Source organism: Myripristis murdjan, chromosome 6 (genome assembly GCF_902150065.1).
Source record: "Myripristis murdjan chromosome 6, fMyrMur1.1, whole genome shotgun sequence".
In the NCBI taxonomy this organism is placed as follows: Eukaryota; Metazoa; Chordata; class Actinopteri; order Holocentriformes; family Holocentridae; genus Myripristis; species Myripristis murdjan.
The window spans coordinates 25,818,004-25,834,261 of record NC_043985.1 but is presented as its reverse complement, the minus strand read 5'-3'; the positions used below and the strand labels follow the sequence as shown (position 1 = coordinate 25,834,261).

The window sequence follows — 16,258 nt, the reverse complement described above, 5'->3', positions numbered from 1 at the left end:
AGCTAAGCTCTGTAGGCAGGTCACTCCAGAGTCTGGGGTCCTGGACTACAAAGGCGGACTGTAGGAATGAGCAGTAGGCCCCTAACCGCAGGTCTAAGGGAGCGCCCGGGCTTATAAGGGGTCAGCAGGTCAGTCATGTACCTCCGGGTTCGTCCCTGTCACCTCTTACGGTCAGAGAGGGCTGATGTTTAACTGCGTCACCTGGCAACCAACATATAAACATTCATCACTCATATGCTTCTATCTCTTGCATGGTAGTGTGACTCAGTGTGCGCCGGTCAGGTCAAGAGGAAGTGCTCCCAGACATGCCTAAGTCATCCTGCTGAACACACAGTTTACGAGCTCCTCCTCAACGTGACTGAGTCATGAGAGTTGGGAAGGGAGTGTTGTTCATATCAGTTCAACTGGTTTTTATTGGTTTACTGGTTCAAACAGAGATGTGATCTCGATTTTTTCCAGTTTAATAGCCCTATTTATTACAATTATTATTATTATTAGTTGGATATCTGGTAAATCTGGTGTTTCTTCTCTTGATAGGCCCTTCCTCTTGCTGCCACCCTTGATGGAGTGGATGAGAGTGGCCATTGTTCATGCTGAGCATCGCAGGAGCTTATTGGTGGACAGCGATGATGTCAGACAGACGGCCAGGCAACTCCTGCCAGGCCTGGACTGTGAACCAAGACAGCTGAAGTAAGTGAATGAGACGGGACACACTACATATCAAAACTAAAAAGATATCACAGTTACTCCGAGTGCTCTGCAATACCTATAACTTTTGTAATTTAATTGGTCACACTGACAAATAGTTATGCGCCATATATTAATGACTATAATCTTCTGAATCATTTTTTTCTATAAATTGTGCATTCATGTAAAGGAAAAAGCTACGTATTATGAGATATAAATTTGTGCTTTGACCACAAGGAGTCTGAACTACTGTACTTTTCACCGTGTTTATATCTTTCTGTATAACCTACGTGAAATAACTGGTTCATCCGCCTTTCCCTCTCCATCAGGCCTGAGTGTTGTTTTAGTTCGTTCAAGCGTCTGGACTCCAAAGCCGCCACGGACAAGTTCCATCTCGATTTGGGCTTCCGCATGCTCAACTGTGGACGCACTGACCTGATTGGTCAAGCCATTGATCTGCTTGGACCAGACGGGGTCAACAGCATGGACGATCAGGTACTGGAGGAGGTTATGTTTTCTGTGTGAGACCCATATGTTTTGTTTGGAGCCGAGACACACTGCAGCAATACGAATCAGAGGTAACATCCATAGATCATTCTCCAGAGCGCTGCCTCATGTACTTTTCTTCTTCTCTTCCATCCATCCCTTCTATCCACCCTGTGCTCGTCAATCAGGGTATGACCCCTCTGATGTACGCCTGCTCAGCTGGAGATGAGGCCCTGGTCCAGATGTTGATAGATGCCGGGGCAAACCTTGACGTGGCGGTAAATACTGCAGCTACAATACTAGCAGATGGACAGCTTTGTTTAAGTGTTGAGGGAAAAGTGGACTTCTCCATCCTCCCACAGTGGATGCAGCTGCCCCCCCATTTAAATAAACTCCTATTAGTTTACCTCAGACTGCAGTAGCTAATGATAATGATGATGATGATCAGAATAATTTCAAGCAGTAACACTTTTAAAATATGCACATATGTCCCCTTATCCATCCCATCAAATAAAACTGATATCCTGTTGGTTTATGCTTTTAAACGATCCCTCTCACGTTTTTGTCCCACCTCAACATCCGGCTATAACAGATGATTTAAAGCCCCATGAAAGGGTTGTCTCACTTGCTTGATTTTATGTATTCCCTGAGTTCACAGAGGCAGTAACAGATCATTAATTTGTTTGAGTATTTTTTTATTGGTTGGTAATAATGTGTCCTGTGTTGCCAGGTCCCACCCTGCTCCCCGAAACATCCATCTGTACACCCCGATAGTCGACACTGGGCGGCCCTCACCTTCGCTGTGCTGCACGGACACATCTCCGTGGTGCAGGTTGGGAAAAAACACACACACTTATACACACACATGCAGAGCACACGAGATATAGCCAGGGCAGAAATGCACCACCCTCTGCAGGGGAATCATCCTGCAGCTTGTTCTTCTGCAGTAGCCAGCTCTGGATGTAACTTTGAGCCTTTCCAAACTACACTAACAAATGTGAGGTCAGAGGTCAGAGCCATAACTGAAACACAGTATGTCAAACATAAAACCGTGTAGCAGATGTCGTGTGTCACCCAGATATGTGTGTCTCTCCAGCTCCTATTGGACGCAGGGGCCAACGTGGAGGGCGCGGCGGTCCGCAATGGACAGGAGAGCACAGCAGACACCCCGTTACAGCTGGCTTCAGCGGCAGGTGAGCACACACACACACACACAAAAGTAGAGTCGTCTCATTTACAGGAAGCCTTTGTTCCAACAAGTGCAATGTTTATAGTAAATACATTTCAGAGATATGATGGCAGAAATCCAGTGAGGAGTGAATCAAACAAAGACAAACAAAGCCAGTACAGTAGCTTTCACTAAAATCGCCAACAATCATTCTCACAATTACCAGTCACAATAACTGTAACTTTCTGAGAGACAGCCAAGCAGTAATAGATTAAGTTATGAGGGAAAAAACAAAGTAAGGAATGAGGGACAGAGAGTTTTGGGGCTAAAACAGAGATGAAGGGAGGGCGAGGGGAGTGGAGAGCTGCCTGTGGTTGTTTAGAAGCCTCTGGGCGGCATTCCTCTGTGGGATCCTCTGAAAGCCACGCATAGCTGTAGTAAAAGGGACACACTCCAAGAAACACATGCTCTACGTACATGCCAGCTGGTAAGTGCGTCATGCTTATGTTTGGAGATGTAAAATAACATAAAAAAAAAAAAAAAAAATGGAATTTCACTCATAACCTTTGGGGAATCGCATTGCCACAGCAGCAAAAGTAATAACGATCAAGGGAAAAACAACAAGGAAAAATAAGCAAACATAAAAATATAATATAAGCAGTAAAAGCACAAAGTGTAATGGAAGTAATAAAGTAATAAAAAAGAATATTAACAGCTGTAGTGATATATTAACATACACTAGTGATAATGTAAACAAGTTTAATAGCATGCACTGCAAATATAGGCAAGGACCATTGATTGCTAATATGTATCAACTGGATATGCATACAGTAATAATAGTAATTAATGTTCCTAATGGCAAAAATTTCCCTTTGTAGCAGCTATTTACACGTGTTTATGAGCTGTATCGGTTTATAATGAACTGTATACGTGCCCTCCAGGAAACTATGAGATGGTGAGTTTGCTCCTGGCTCGAGGCGCCGACCCTTTATCGAAGACACACGATGGAAATGCCCTTACATCATCCCTGTACGAAGATATGAACTGCTTCAGTCACGCCGCAGCACATGGACACAGGTATGTCTCACAGTGCTGAGAAAAAAAAACAAAAAAAAAAAAACAGCATGTTGATAACAGATGGTGCTGTAAGGCCCTGACGAATTGCCTGCGTTTTGCCTCTGAACCGCAGACAGGGAGAGAGTAATTTAAAAATAATGCCAACCATGTTAACCTGAAGCCTGTCCCTCTTTGAGGAGACGTCCATCTCCTGTACCGTGCGGCGTAATGTAAGTATGAGAGTATGAGTGGCTGGGTCACAGCCTCCTTCCATACAGAGTCCATCTGTCTCAGAGCACCAACTGGCGGCGTAAAACGCTCCACCTGTTCACTGTGTGTGTGTGTGTGTGTGTTGGTATAGTGGTATGTGTGTGTGTTAACAGGATGTAGACTCAACACTTCACATTCCACTGTGAGGCTGATAGATAATGTAATCAGAGAGGAGCACAGGGTCACTGAAATGGGTATATTGGTATGTGTGTTAAATGTGTCTTCTCTTTCTTTCTTTCTTTCTTTTCTCCTTCACTTCCACATCTTCTGTCCTCTCCACCACTTCCTTCCTTGTTCTTCCATCTCTCCTGTCGTAGGAACGTGCTGAGAAAGCTACTGACCCAGCCCCAGCAAGTCAAGGAGGATGTCCTGTCTCTGGAGGAGATCTTAGCTGAGGGGGTGGAGGGCGAGGAGGTCGGCATCTGCCCTTTCCTCCCTCTCTCCCCCCTCCCCACCCCGTCCTCCGGCCCTGGGCCCCTGCCAGAGGGCGGGATCCCCCGGCTCTGCAAGGCCAGGATGAAGGCTCTGCAAGAGGCCAGCTACTACAGCGCTGAGCACGGGTACCTGGACGTCACCATGGAGCTGCGAGCCTTGGGTACCTATCACACACTGCAGCAAAAATTCATAGCATGAATTTTAAAGATGCTTTCGAGATGTGATGATACTGTAGCAACCGGTCTTGGATAATTGACAAAAAAAACTACTTCATCTTTATTTCATCCCTGAAATGACAGATTCAGGATATTGGGGATTCACCCTGACTGCTAGTGCAAATCCTGTCTGTAAATGCAATACCTGTTGTTATGCGTAATTCATAACTCCTAGAGGAAGGATCTTTTTGATTTCAGCAACCCCATGACCTCTCCTCTAGCACCAACATCAGGCCAGACTTTGAGTTTGTGAACAGAATAAGAGGGTGTGTGAGACACGCTGCATTGTGGGGTAGATGAGGAAGACTGAATGATCTCAGCCAAACGTAATTCAGTCCCCTAATGGCGTGTCAAACTGTTGAGCCAGATTTGGGACATAACCACGAGGGATCATTCGGGTAGTTTCGGGGATGTTGTTCACTAACACACATGCCTAGCTTAATCTTCAGCATGCGTCTCTTCATCCTAACTAGGGGTACCATGGAAACTGCATGTGTGGCTGGAGTCTCTGCGCAGCGCTCAGCAGCAGTCCAGGGCGGGGGTCACCCTGTCCCTCCTCAGAGAGTTCACCACAATCAGAGAGGAGGACTACTGCCAGGAGCTGGTCTCCATCGGCCTGCCCCTTATGTTCAACATCCTGCGCACCACCAAGGTACGATCAAACCTCACTGCGTCTGTTTGTGTCCCTCTTCACCATGAAATGCAGCCTCGTTGAGAAGAATTAATGTTCTTTTTCCTTCTTTCTTTCATTCACGTTCAGAACGATGCCATTACCCAGCAGCTGGCGGCCATTTTCAGCCACTGTTTTGGCCCAGCCCCCCTTCCGGCCATCCCAGTGATGAAGGCTACTCTCTCAGCACAGCTTGGTAGGACAACTTTACACTGCAGGAATGGCAGTCATCTGTTATACATTTGTATCAGCTCCTCTTTTGACAGTTCAGTTAAAACAGCGGAGGACTGTGAATCCATGCTCACATCTTTAGGTTGCTTTTCAAAAATGTTGAAAGGAGGTTACAGTGGTCCCTCGTTAATCGCGGGAGTTACGCTCTAATAATAACCCACAATAGGCGAAATCCGCGAAGTAGTCAGCTTTATTTTTTACAATTAGCCTATTATAGATGTTTTAAGGCTGTAAAAGCCCTCACTACACACTTTATACACTCTTCTCAGATGGCATTAACATTTTCTCACTTTTCTCTCTTGTTTAAACACTCTCAAAGTTCAAACCTTCGTAGAAAAATAAGTCCAGTATTATAGCGATCGAAGATTTATGTAAATTTGGCAAGCTGAACGCATTCTGTACTGTACAGGAGACACGGCACGGAGATTGATTGACAATGGTCTACAATGGTAATGCACGGGCTCTCCCTTAGCCAATCAGGACGCAGAACACAATGCACTGTAAAAAAAAAAAAAAAAAAAAAAAAAAAAAGCATGCAAAATTGCACTAAAAAAATCTGCGAAACTGCGAGGCCGCGAAAGGTGAACCGCGTTTTAGCGAGGGACAACTGTACTTTATAATTATAGATGTATCAACTCATAAAAAACGTAATGCTTATACTTGAAGCAGATGTTAAGGGCAATGTTGTGACCATCAGCTGTCATGTGTCCTGTCTATGCAAGACCAAACCTGCTTGTGTCTACATTTATGTCAGTTTAGGCTAAATGCCCAAACTGAAATGAAAATGGACTTGTGAGTGAGGTTGTACTGAGTTGTTGATGTGTTTTCCTACAGACCCTCACTTTCTGAATAATCAGGAAATGTCAGATGTGACATTTTTGGTGGAGGGAAAACCATTCTACGGCCACAGGGTCCTGCTGATCACGGCCTCTGACAGGTGAGTGGAGAAAAACTAATATGGTTATGCATGACAGAAAAAGTAAAAGGACCTATTCAGAATCAGTGATAATTTTCACAGCATATTGGAATGGATTTGATCATGTTGATTTTCTCGATCAGATTCAAGGCTCTGTTGGCATCCTCTGGACTAGACGGAAACCCTAACAAGGAGATTGAGATCAGTGACATCAAGTACAACGTATTTCAGGTATTTAGCACTGCTTTGTTTCCTTTAACTTCCTAGTATGACGTTATGAAACAGGATTGGTGGAAACCCCATAGTTACCTTGCATTTGAATTTGTCTGCGGTCATGACTGGGTGATAAATTTGACATTTGACCTTACTCCAGATGATGATGTCCTACCTGTACTGCGGAGGAACAGAGTCACTGACGAACAAAGTGCCTGACCTGCTAGAGGTAAGAGCAGTGACAAGATACCTACACACAACACATCACAGTACATGAAGTGTACATTTAACTTCCTATCAGAGTTAGCAGTCTTTTTCTACACCCGTCAGCACTGGAAAATTATCTCTTGCCAAGTCAGAATCTGTTGATAAAGCAATCAGCGTAACATGTAAAAGCTGACAGAACAAACTCCATGGCAGGTCAACAAAAACACAAAACAGATAAGTTATTTTCAGATTTGTATCACTGACTGTAGAAAAACATCAGATTAGATGAAACTTCAAAGGTTGCTGCAGCTGCAAAATGTGTGGTTTGGATCAGAATCTAACGACTGGGAGAATGCCTTGTACAAGCTTGTAAGCTTATAGCGTCTCCATCTGCATCAGCGCAGCATTTTTTTACAGCATCTCTTCCGCTCACAGCAAGGCAACTTTGATTGAAATTCATGCGCTGCAGATGCTTTATTTAAATCTATATATCCGTGCTGTGACTCTTACTGATGGTGATAAAAGTCATATGGTAGGACTCAAGTGTTAATGTTGGTGTTGTTGGCTCTTGCAGTTGTTGTCAGCTGCCAGTCTGTTCCAGTTGGGGGCGCTACAGAGGCACTGTGAACTCAGATGCTCTCAGCACATTAACCTTGACAATGCAGTGAGCATCTACAAGACAGCCAAGGTAACATGAACACATGCACAGACAAACATGTATGCTCTCTCCAACCCTGAATGTTCCTTTACTGATATCTATTTATACACACCATGCATACAAATGAAGCATATTTTGTGACATAGTCGAGTATTCCTCTGAGGTGAAGGTCATGTTAATATATGAAAAATGCATACATGCTTCAAAAAATATAATTTATTCAAGGTTGCATTTGAAATACTTATAGTTATGTGTCAAAAAGAAAATTCCAGCAACTGCACACAGGAATATACATTCCAAATATATTTGTGGTGCTGTATTTTGATAGTAACTGATAAGGTTAGTTAAATCAAGCAAGCAAGTCTGTTCTTATCAGTATAACTGAATATATTATCAACACCATATCACCAAAGATAACCAATACACCACCATTATATCTTCCTCTTCTGTTGCAGGCTCATGGTTCGATGGAGCTGAGCTCATTCTGTGAAGGTTACTTCCTGCAGCAGATGCCTGCACTGCTGGAGAGAGAGGGCTTCAGGAGTCTGCTGCTGGGTCCCTCCGGGGCCCGACCAGGGGCCAACTCCACCTCTACTCTGGCTCACGTCCGGGGAGACTCACCTCTGGAGGAGCTGGAGGCCACGCTGGCTCAACGACTACGCTCTCTCCACGTCACCTCCCGAGTTTGAGGAGGGCGCGGGAGATGCTGAGGAGAAAAGACAGAAATGAGTGGAAGGACGTGACAGGAGCAGAAGTTTCGGCTTGCCACGGATAGAGGATCAGATCTTTTAAAGTTGCTTAATGGACAGATTGCTGCAGAAAAAAAACATCTGATCTTACATCTGTGAGAAGGGGCAACTTCTGTTTTGGACACTGTACTGGGCCCAGACCAAATGGTGTCTGCCACCAACTGGACTATGCTCCATTCACAAGCCTGAGTTTTACATTAGGTGCCTGAGCACTCCATCTCAACACTTATTGCCGTGGACAGTTTGTCTGTGAGGTCGAAGACTGGACGTGACGTGATGCGTTTCTCCAAGGCTCTGGAAGCTTGAATGGAGAAAGAAGCAACAGATGGATGCGGCAGGTAGAACTCTGTGAATCGTAGGACACTGCTGCCCCCTAATGGACAAAACATGACATGACAGTTGGCTGCTGTCTGGGAGGAATCGGGCTATCTGTACCCCCTTGATTCTGGTGGAAGCTCTGGATAGCAGTGGGAGGTTCAAGCATCGATTAAAGAATCAAGTGAGGCAGTCATGACAGACTTTTGACTTTGTCCCGGTCAGAGTCATGTTGGGTACTGGAAGAGAGGAGGCGGGCATGGAGCCTAGGATTTACGTAAGCTTTGGATTAACAAATGTACCTTGTTTTTATGTAACTGTTTTGTTTTATTTTCTGTTTTTGGAAGAAAAAAAAAAGTATAACAGTAAAAACAGAATACTTAGCAAAGAGTGGGATGGACATTTTCTATTTAAAGAGAAAAAAAGATGTGAGAGTATTTAACAGGGTGTTCCCGTTTTATTGTGTTTTTAATCCAAGCAAATTATTAATATTATTGTTTATAAAGCTTTTGTGTAGCTGTCGTTTTTCCAGGTCATGTACACTCTAACAGTTAATTAAGCTTATATATATGCCGAGGTTAAATGCTTCTGCAAAGGTACAATAGCAAAAATCCGACATGGGATTTTAGACTACATGAAGTCTGTTTCAGTGCTGAATATTGTAATAAAGGTCAAAGCCTGGTAAACGCAGAGGGTGTCCCCTTGTCAGTTTTGTTGGCACAAAATGTTTTGGGATTACGCCAAAACATGTAGTGCCACCTGTTGGCTGAGGTTGGTGTAGACTTACCTGAGATCCAGGAAAACAAGTAACTCTTGCATGTGCACACACCTGTCAAATAGCATTTGGGAAAAAAAAACTAACTAAATAAATACATTAAAAAAAAAAATTCTTAGACGTTATTAAAAAGAGCATGGTGGAGGACAGTTATGATAATATCAGGTACGTTTTCAAGAAGACACAGACTATCACACTAATCAACAAATACACTGTGGCACTCATTCACACCAAAAACATGATTAACTATTCTCATCTGGCACTGATGTCTGATAAAATAATTACAGAGCTCACCCACACATATACAGGCACAACAAGGAAAAAACACACACACCATAACTGAATGAGTTTATTTGTTTCAGCACGGAAGATGCTCACAGTTATGTTATATGGGGATTACATCAGTCGTTTTTGTTCCTGCTCTGTAAAAAGGCCGCTTTTGGCCTCAGAATCATCGGATGTCCTTAGTGTTGCTAGCTTCCCATTGTAGAAAATAGATAGGAGGATGAACAATAGGGTATTGCTTTGTGTTTGTAGTACTGATATCCCCCTCCCTGTGCCTCTTCCACCTAAAGGCAGAGAGAGCTCAGACCTCTGAGCTTTCCAGAGAGTGGTACAGAGTAGAGGAAGCATCATTTGAAACTTTGTGCACAAGATAAGAGGAGGAGGAGGAGGGGAAAGGGCAGCGGGAGCAAGGAGACAAGGAAAAAAAAGAAAAGAAAAAAAGAAGGGCATAAATAAAAGCAGAGAGGGTGAAAAGAAAGAGAAAGAGAGGAGTTGGGGGGGGATTTGAACATAAGAAGGAAGTTTTGTGGAGAGAGAGGTGATGAAGGCTGAGAGAAGGAGTGAGTTTGTCATGGAACATTAACACTAAAGCCATGCAAAGAAAAGCTCATGTTTGACATGCACACAGCAATACAAGCTAAAAGCATAGAGCAGGAATCCCCAGCATGGTTGAGAAGACGATCAACCCCCATGGTTTGTCTGTCTATTTACAAAGAGAAGAAGTGGATCAGGATCTGTGGCGTCCTTCTCCTCAGGCCTGGCCTACACGCACAATGATATGAAACTGACAAATATCAATAGAAGAGCATATTCCCTCTCCAAAAAGAGGCTAAGTCTACATTCTTAAATTACTGGTAAATCATTATTTTTTTCAACAGATACCACAAGTTCTCTTTCCCTCTCAGAAAGGTCAGGGAAGAGAGAATTTGCAACTTGTCACATAATTCTGTTAAAATCAGACAAAAAAAGAAAGATTTTCTTCAAATGTTGCCCCATTTACGAACACACAAGAGGGTAATAAATAACATTCAACTGACCTAACAGCTTCTTTCATATAAATAGCCAAGTTATAATAAATTAGGAAATCAAACAGTGAGATGAACAAACATGAATAAATAAGGAAAAATAAAATACAAAAATATCCACAGTTGCATGTAACACTTTTTTTTGTTTGTTTGTTTGTTTGTTTGTTTGTTTTGCTCCTCTGACTCCTACTGCTGGTAATTGAGACTAAGAGGGAGGTATAAATGGCAAACCAATGACAAAGTGCTGCAGATAACAGGATGACAAACAGGAATGTTCGGATCATTAGGTAAATCAAACAAAGTCATAAATGATCATGTAACAAAAATACAGGAAAGAATTGAAAATAACAGCATGTGGCAGGCGCAGGTGTTCCACCCCGGCCCTATGGTATCTAAACATAGTGTCACAACTAGACATTTCATTTTTTTTTTTACATAAGAAATGATATCAGTCTGTACAACAGAATAGATCATTCATTTTAAATACCCACATACCCACCCGCGACCCCCCCCCCCCCAACCCAAATACTATCATATCATTTCCCCCACACCCTGTTCTGCTCACACACCTGTCCTCTCTGAAATCACAATTCCAGTCCATTTGCAGCAATAGTATTGAGTCTAATAAAGTCAGTTAGTATTTTAAACCCAGTTCTTCACAAAGAAAGTACATTAAAAAGCAAACAATACAATCCAGCAAGCGTCCACGTCGGCTGTTTGGGCTATCCACAAAACTCCTCCCCCCTTCTCTCCTCCTCTGGATCAGTCAGTGTATCTTGATGTGTCACTGTGTCTTTTTTTTTTTTTTTTTTTTTCATTTGTTTGTCCTTGTTCTTGTTGAATCATCCCAGAGTTTATCTGTACATACTGTACTTGTGCATGTATGCATGAGCATGTCCTATGTGTGTACTGTTTGTGTAGCTTATATGACAGTTGTTTGTAATTACTGAACGCTCAAGTGAGAAAAGAGGGAAGGGTAGGTTAGCTCGGAGACTGTGCATTATTGTTGTTAGTGTATGAGCACGTGTATGCGTGTGTGAATGTGTGTGTGCATGTGTGTGTGAACGTATGTGATGTGCATGTGCGTGTATGTTTAAAACGAGGAACACTAAAGGTATTTTCTTCTACTTCTACTGATGGCTGCCAGAGGTGGAGAAGGGGCGCAGAGGGAGGTGAAGGTAGAAGTCGGCATGAAGGGTCTGTTTCCATGGTAACCCCCCCGGCCCCCCCTGCGCACCTCTAAAAGCAGTCCTCCGTCAACAAATGTCCGTCTCTCGGCGCGCTTTGTGGGGGGTGGGGTGGGGTGGTCGAGGGAGGGCGAACGGAGCGGGGAGCAGGAGGAGGGGCTTAATAGGTTTTCTGGATAATTCCTGGTATCAGAAACAAGTCAGGTCATCACACAGGTTAGCAGCAAGGGAGCAAAAACAGAGCAAAGGGCCACTGGAGCTGAAATGGGTAGGACAGAGGGTGGTGATGATGGCGGTGATGACAGGGGGAGAGTGGAGGAGGGGAGGAGTTAGTGTTTATTGTGTTGGTGTGCGTGTGGGTGCAGTATGCTGTTTGTAAAATATCACTTTTATTCTCTTAATATATTTCTATCTATATAAAGTCATTTTTATACAAAAAAATGTCCATAGATGATTATGTACATCTAGCTATGTACAAGGTAGAATATTCTCTCTGTGGCAAATAGCGATACTGGGATGGGTTTTAGCGTTGGCTCAACTACAGTTTGTCTAAGACTCCTCCTGTGTCCCCACAGATGCCACCGACAACTTGGCTCTGTCTCTGCCCACAGCAGGGCATTTGGTGTCATTAGTTTCTGGCTCGTGCCTCCGGACGTGCATGGGCGAGGGGCAGTGCTTGGAGGGCGTGCCAGAGGGGTAGGGCACCTGTCCGTTCTTCTCGTCTGAAAAAAGTTGTTTAATTACGTCAAAGAAGTTACTCAATGGGCTGCCTAGGTACACAGACGGGAAGAAAAGAAGACAAAAAAAGGGGAAAAGAAAGAAGAAAAGGAGAGAGAGAGAGAGAGAACAAACAAACAAATGAACAGTGGGGTTTCACAGGAGGGAGACGCAGCTACAGATAGACAGAGCAAGGCGGAGGCGAGAGGGAGGAGGAAGAGAGACAGACAGGTGAGGATGAGAGCTGCTGGAACGGCCACATCAGGACTATGTAATGTGTGAGCTCCCATAAACCATGCATATGCCTCTGCAGATGGATATGACTATTAGTCATTCAATCTACAACTAGCTATTAGAGCCATTAGTGGGGTTGAGTAAAAGCATTAATCATACTCTACAGTGTAAAAGTTTCATTTGTGCTCACAAGTGACGTGGTGAAGGTAAAAGGATCTGCATTACAGTAATAAACCTTTAGTGACAATAAAATAGTGTTTTTTTTTTATATGTAAACAGTGTAATGTAGAAAGATGAAGCAGGATGTGTCATCAGTATGGTTTGGTGCTCAAGCAGGTCTGGCCAGCCAGAAGCAGGACAGATGGTGGACGGAGGATGATGAGAAAGCTTGGAGCTTTGAGATAATGTTGCCCTTCAAGACTGATAAAGGATCAGTGTCCCGACCGCCACTTTGCCAAACCTAACCATCAGGAGTTTTTGCAAAACTGATTGACACTGAAAGGCAACTTGAACCTTGGCGAAGCTCAGATGATGGAGGCTGGTTTCTGCCCCGTGTACAGCAGCACTAATTGTACTGCCTGTGTGACAGTAGTCTTTGGATTTAGTCTGTCTGGAGCAAAGAGACAACCTTTGATCAACATGTGTCTACTCTTGACTTCAGCTAAGAATAAAAGTTTGCAAAAATACATCACTGTACAGGAGACTGCATCGTCATTCTGCCACTTTCAGCTGAGCGAAGATCGATTCTTCCCTGTCCCTGTCTTTATGATTTCACCACAACAAAATCAAATCTGTGATAAACTGCAATAACAGGTGGATATGCTAAACTCCCTAACTGCTACTAAGCACTCTCACTCTGTGTGTGTTTGTTTTTATGTGCGAGGTTGTACATCTCCGCATGCACATACAGTATGCATGCAAATGATCTTCAGCTAAACACACATTTTTTTTCTATGGGGCCCTAATGGCCCCGCTGCTGCTAGCAGGCAGTAAGGACACCAAACAAGAGAAATGGAGCAAATAAAAAGTCAATGTTCTTTTTGTTAATGGTCCACACACAGCACATCTCTGGGAACTATCTGTCACAAAAAGTGCTGGTTCTAAATACTTGGGAGAACAGCCATTCGTAGGGTCGAGTCCAGCGGGCCAACAAATGAACAGTGACAACATCAGTGACAACAGACAGGGGTGGTGCACAGATACACATTTTGAGTGTATCAGCACTTTTTTAAAGGCTGTCAGATAATGATTCTATCAAAATCTGTTTTATGGCTTTTTTTTTTTTTTTGCTTACAATAGTCTCTATTCCAACACTGCCTGGAAATAAGTATGCACTGCCAGCCTGAAAACTGCCTGGAGACCAGGGCGGAGAGTATGAACGAGTGAATGCATGTGTGCATGTGCATCCCTTTGCATACATGTGCTTATATATATCAATATATCTCCCATTGTCCAGCTGTATAAGAGTTGCAACAAATTTCTCCCTGATGTTCACTCCTTCTTTCATCTGTGAAATGTGTTCAACGTGTAGTATCTTCATAAAAACCAAATCAGTAAATTCTGAGTAATGACAGGGTAGCCATAAAACTTATCTTGCTTGTTAGAGAAGCAGTGTAAGGCCACTGTCCTCTCTGTGAATGATTCTTGTTCTCCTCCCAACCTTGTCTCCTCTCTCCTCTACCTCCTCTAAACCCCCTTACATTTCTCTACCTCTCCATTGTCTTCTTAAGCTCTCCCAGGTATGCTGCTGTTATTGGTGATTAGGAGACATAATGACCAGACTTGATGAAGTCCTTTGTTTGCCACCCATTGGTATGCAAAGCCGTGTCTATTCTTAATTATCGCCAATGGCTTTTTTCAAAAGCCCTGTGGTCAGGTAGCACCAAAGGTGCATTAGGAGGCCACAGGGAAAGCGGGGAGAGGGTAGGAATCCAGGTTTTAATTTAACAATGCTTTCAACACAAACTGGCCTGTTGTAAGGTAAGTATTACAGGCTTTGATTATACTGAAAAGAAATAAATTTCATTTAAAAACTCAAGATAATGTTACTTTGACCACTATAGTAGTTCACAGCTACCCACAGTTAATTAACCTTGGTGCTACAACTGCTACTTATGTTTTCATACTAACTCTTTGAACTCTGATGGAAGGCAGATATAGCAGCATATGGGAAACTTTTAATTATTTATCTTCTGTAATATTCTAAGTATGTTCTATTGTTGTAATTCCTTACTGAATTATCTTCAATACTCGGTATTTGTTCTATTCTTATCTGAATCCTTCTCTCCACAGTTGCAACAACGACCCACAGGGATCATTAAATTTTCATCTAATCTAATTTATTCTAATTTTACTATTAAAGTCATCTACCCTTTGCACGCCTAAGCCAGTCAATTAGCTCTACATTAAACGAATCAGACATAAGGAGTAAACGTACTGAGGCACAGCTATGATAACAGACTGTTAAATGTCATAACAGCTGTCACGACTGCTGATAGTGAAATTGCTCACAAGCTGACGCAAATTTGTGGAGTATGACTGCCCATGATGCATAATCTTTTATGAGTAACACTGGCAGTGATTCTGCATATAAGCGACATCACAAAGAGACAGCTGAGCTTTATAACATATCTAAAGGTTATAGCACCAAGCTTTGAAGATTTGGGACCAGAACCTGACAGCCCGAGTCAGCTACGGATGGGAGATGGGTTTGAAGAAAAAAAAAGTGAGAGAGAGAAAGAGAGACAGTGACACAAGAGAGAAGTACAGATGCAATGACATTTGGTGAGTAAAAGACTCATCCTGATAACAGCTTCAGTTTACAGCTGTAGCAGCTGTAGAAGCAAAAACAGCACGCTGCTTCCTAGTAAAAAAATTTATATTTCTTTCAGTCTCACAATCTGAACGACACTGTGGTCTTTCTCTTTTTGATCAGCAGGTGGAGCTGTTGTCAAGAGGATGGCAAGCAGGACCCACACAAACCCAGCAAAATGATTCACAAGGAAAGGCATGCTAAGAGGAGAAGGGGAGGAGGAGGATGTCTAGTCCTCTTTTCTTCATTTTCTGTTCTTCAGCCAGACTTGGTGTTGAGGGGAAAAAAAAAGAGAGGATGTGGCCACAGTTGGACAGAATAGATTTTTGCACGTCTCAGGGACTCTGCATCAACCCTGCGGCTCATGAGAAAGAAGGGGTCGGACTACAAGGTCCTAATCACATCTTTGAGTTCAAAGGTGAACAGTGGGATAGTAATCAACTTTTGTTCTGGTTGGTGACCTGTTCGCTCTGACGTCATTTTTTCAGGAATGGTGTTCTTGGTGATCGGCTCTGTATCTACTCAGTTTCTTTGGAAAAGGCACGACAGACTAGAAAACAAGGGGAAGAGGTCTTATTGCACTTGTAGACTGAGAGAAGAGAGAGAGAAAGTGAGAGGGAGAAAGATAAAGGGAGAATGAGGGAGAGCTTGACAGGTGAGGTGTGGCTGTGCAGTGCATTGTGGGAGTGTGTTGTGGTGCGCCGGTGTTGCCATGGTGACAGGCAGCGCGCTGATCAGTCTTGGAAGCAGAAGTTGCCCCAAAGCGCAGATCAAGAATCAGCTCGCCCTACCTCTGCTCTAAATCATCGGCGCCAGGGCAACAAAAACAAGATCTGACCTGGAGTCAGTCGGCGCTTGAGAGCAACTCCTACCCTTCTTGGCAGTGCAGGGTGCAGGCAAGACAACATGCAGAGGAGGCTGGTTCGGGAAGCAGAGAGGGCTCGGGG

At 43.4% G+C, this 16,258-nt stretch overlaps 2 protein-coding genes across 2 annotated transcripts in view; one reads left to right on the top strand and one right to left on the bottom strand.

Moving 5' to 3' along the window:
* Positions 1-8,686, top strand: part of abtb2b (ankyrin repeat and BTB (POZ) domain containing 2b) — a 56,285-nt gene extending 47,599 nt beyond the window's left edge. The window contains exons 4-17 of the mRNA XM_030053972.1: positions 538-690; positions 1,017-1,182; positions 1,362-1,451; positions 1,904-2,005; positions 2,270-2,366; positions 3,283-3,418; positions 3,985-4,262; positions 4,791-4,969; positions 5,078-5,183; positions 6,053-6,155; positions 6,278-6,365; positions 6,508-6,576; positions 7,129-7,242; positions 7,668-8,686. Coding sequence (XP_029909832.1) covers positions 538-690; positions 1,017-1,182; positions 1,362-1,451; positions 1,904-2,005; positions 2,270-2,366; positions 3,283-3,418; positions 3,985-4,262; positions 4,791-4,969; positions 5,078-5,183; positions 6,053-6,155; positions 6,278-6,365; positions 6,508-6,576; positions 7,129-7,242; positions 7,668-7,901 — 1,915 coding nt within the window. The 3' untranslated portion in view covers positions 7,902-8,686. The remainder of the gene's footprint in view (positions 1-537; positions 691-1,016; positions 1,183-1,361; positions 1,452-1,903; positions 2,006-2,269; positions 2,367-3,282; positions 3,419-3,984; positions 4,263-4,790; positions 4,970-5,077; positions 5,184-6,052; positions 6,156-6,277; positions 6,366-6,507; positions 6,577-7,128; positions 7,243-7,667) is intronic.
* A 2,455-nt stretch (positions 8,687-11,141) lies between these two features.
* brsk2a (BR serine/threonine kinase 2a) overlaps positions 11,142-16,258 on the bottom strand; it is a 192,266-nt gene continuing 187,149 nt past the window's right edge. Inside the window, 1 exon segment of the mRNA XM_030054053.1 lies at positions 11,142-12,270. Within this exon segment, the coding sequence (XP_029909913.1) occupies positions 12,098-12,270 (173 nt within the window). The 3' untranslated portion in view covers positions 11,142-12,097.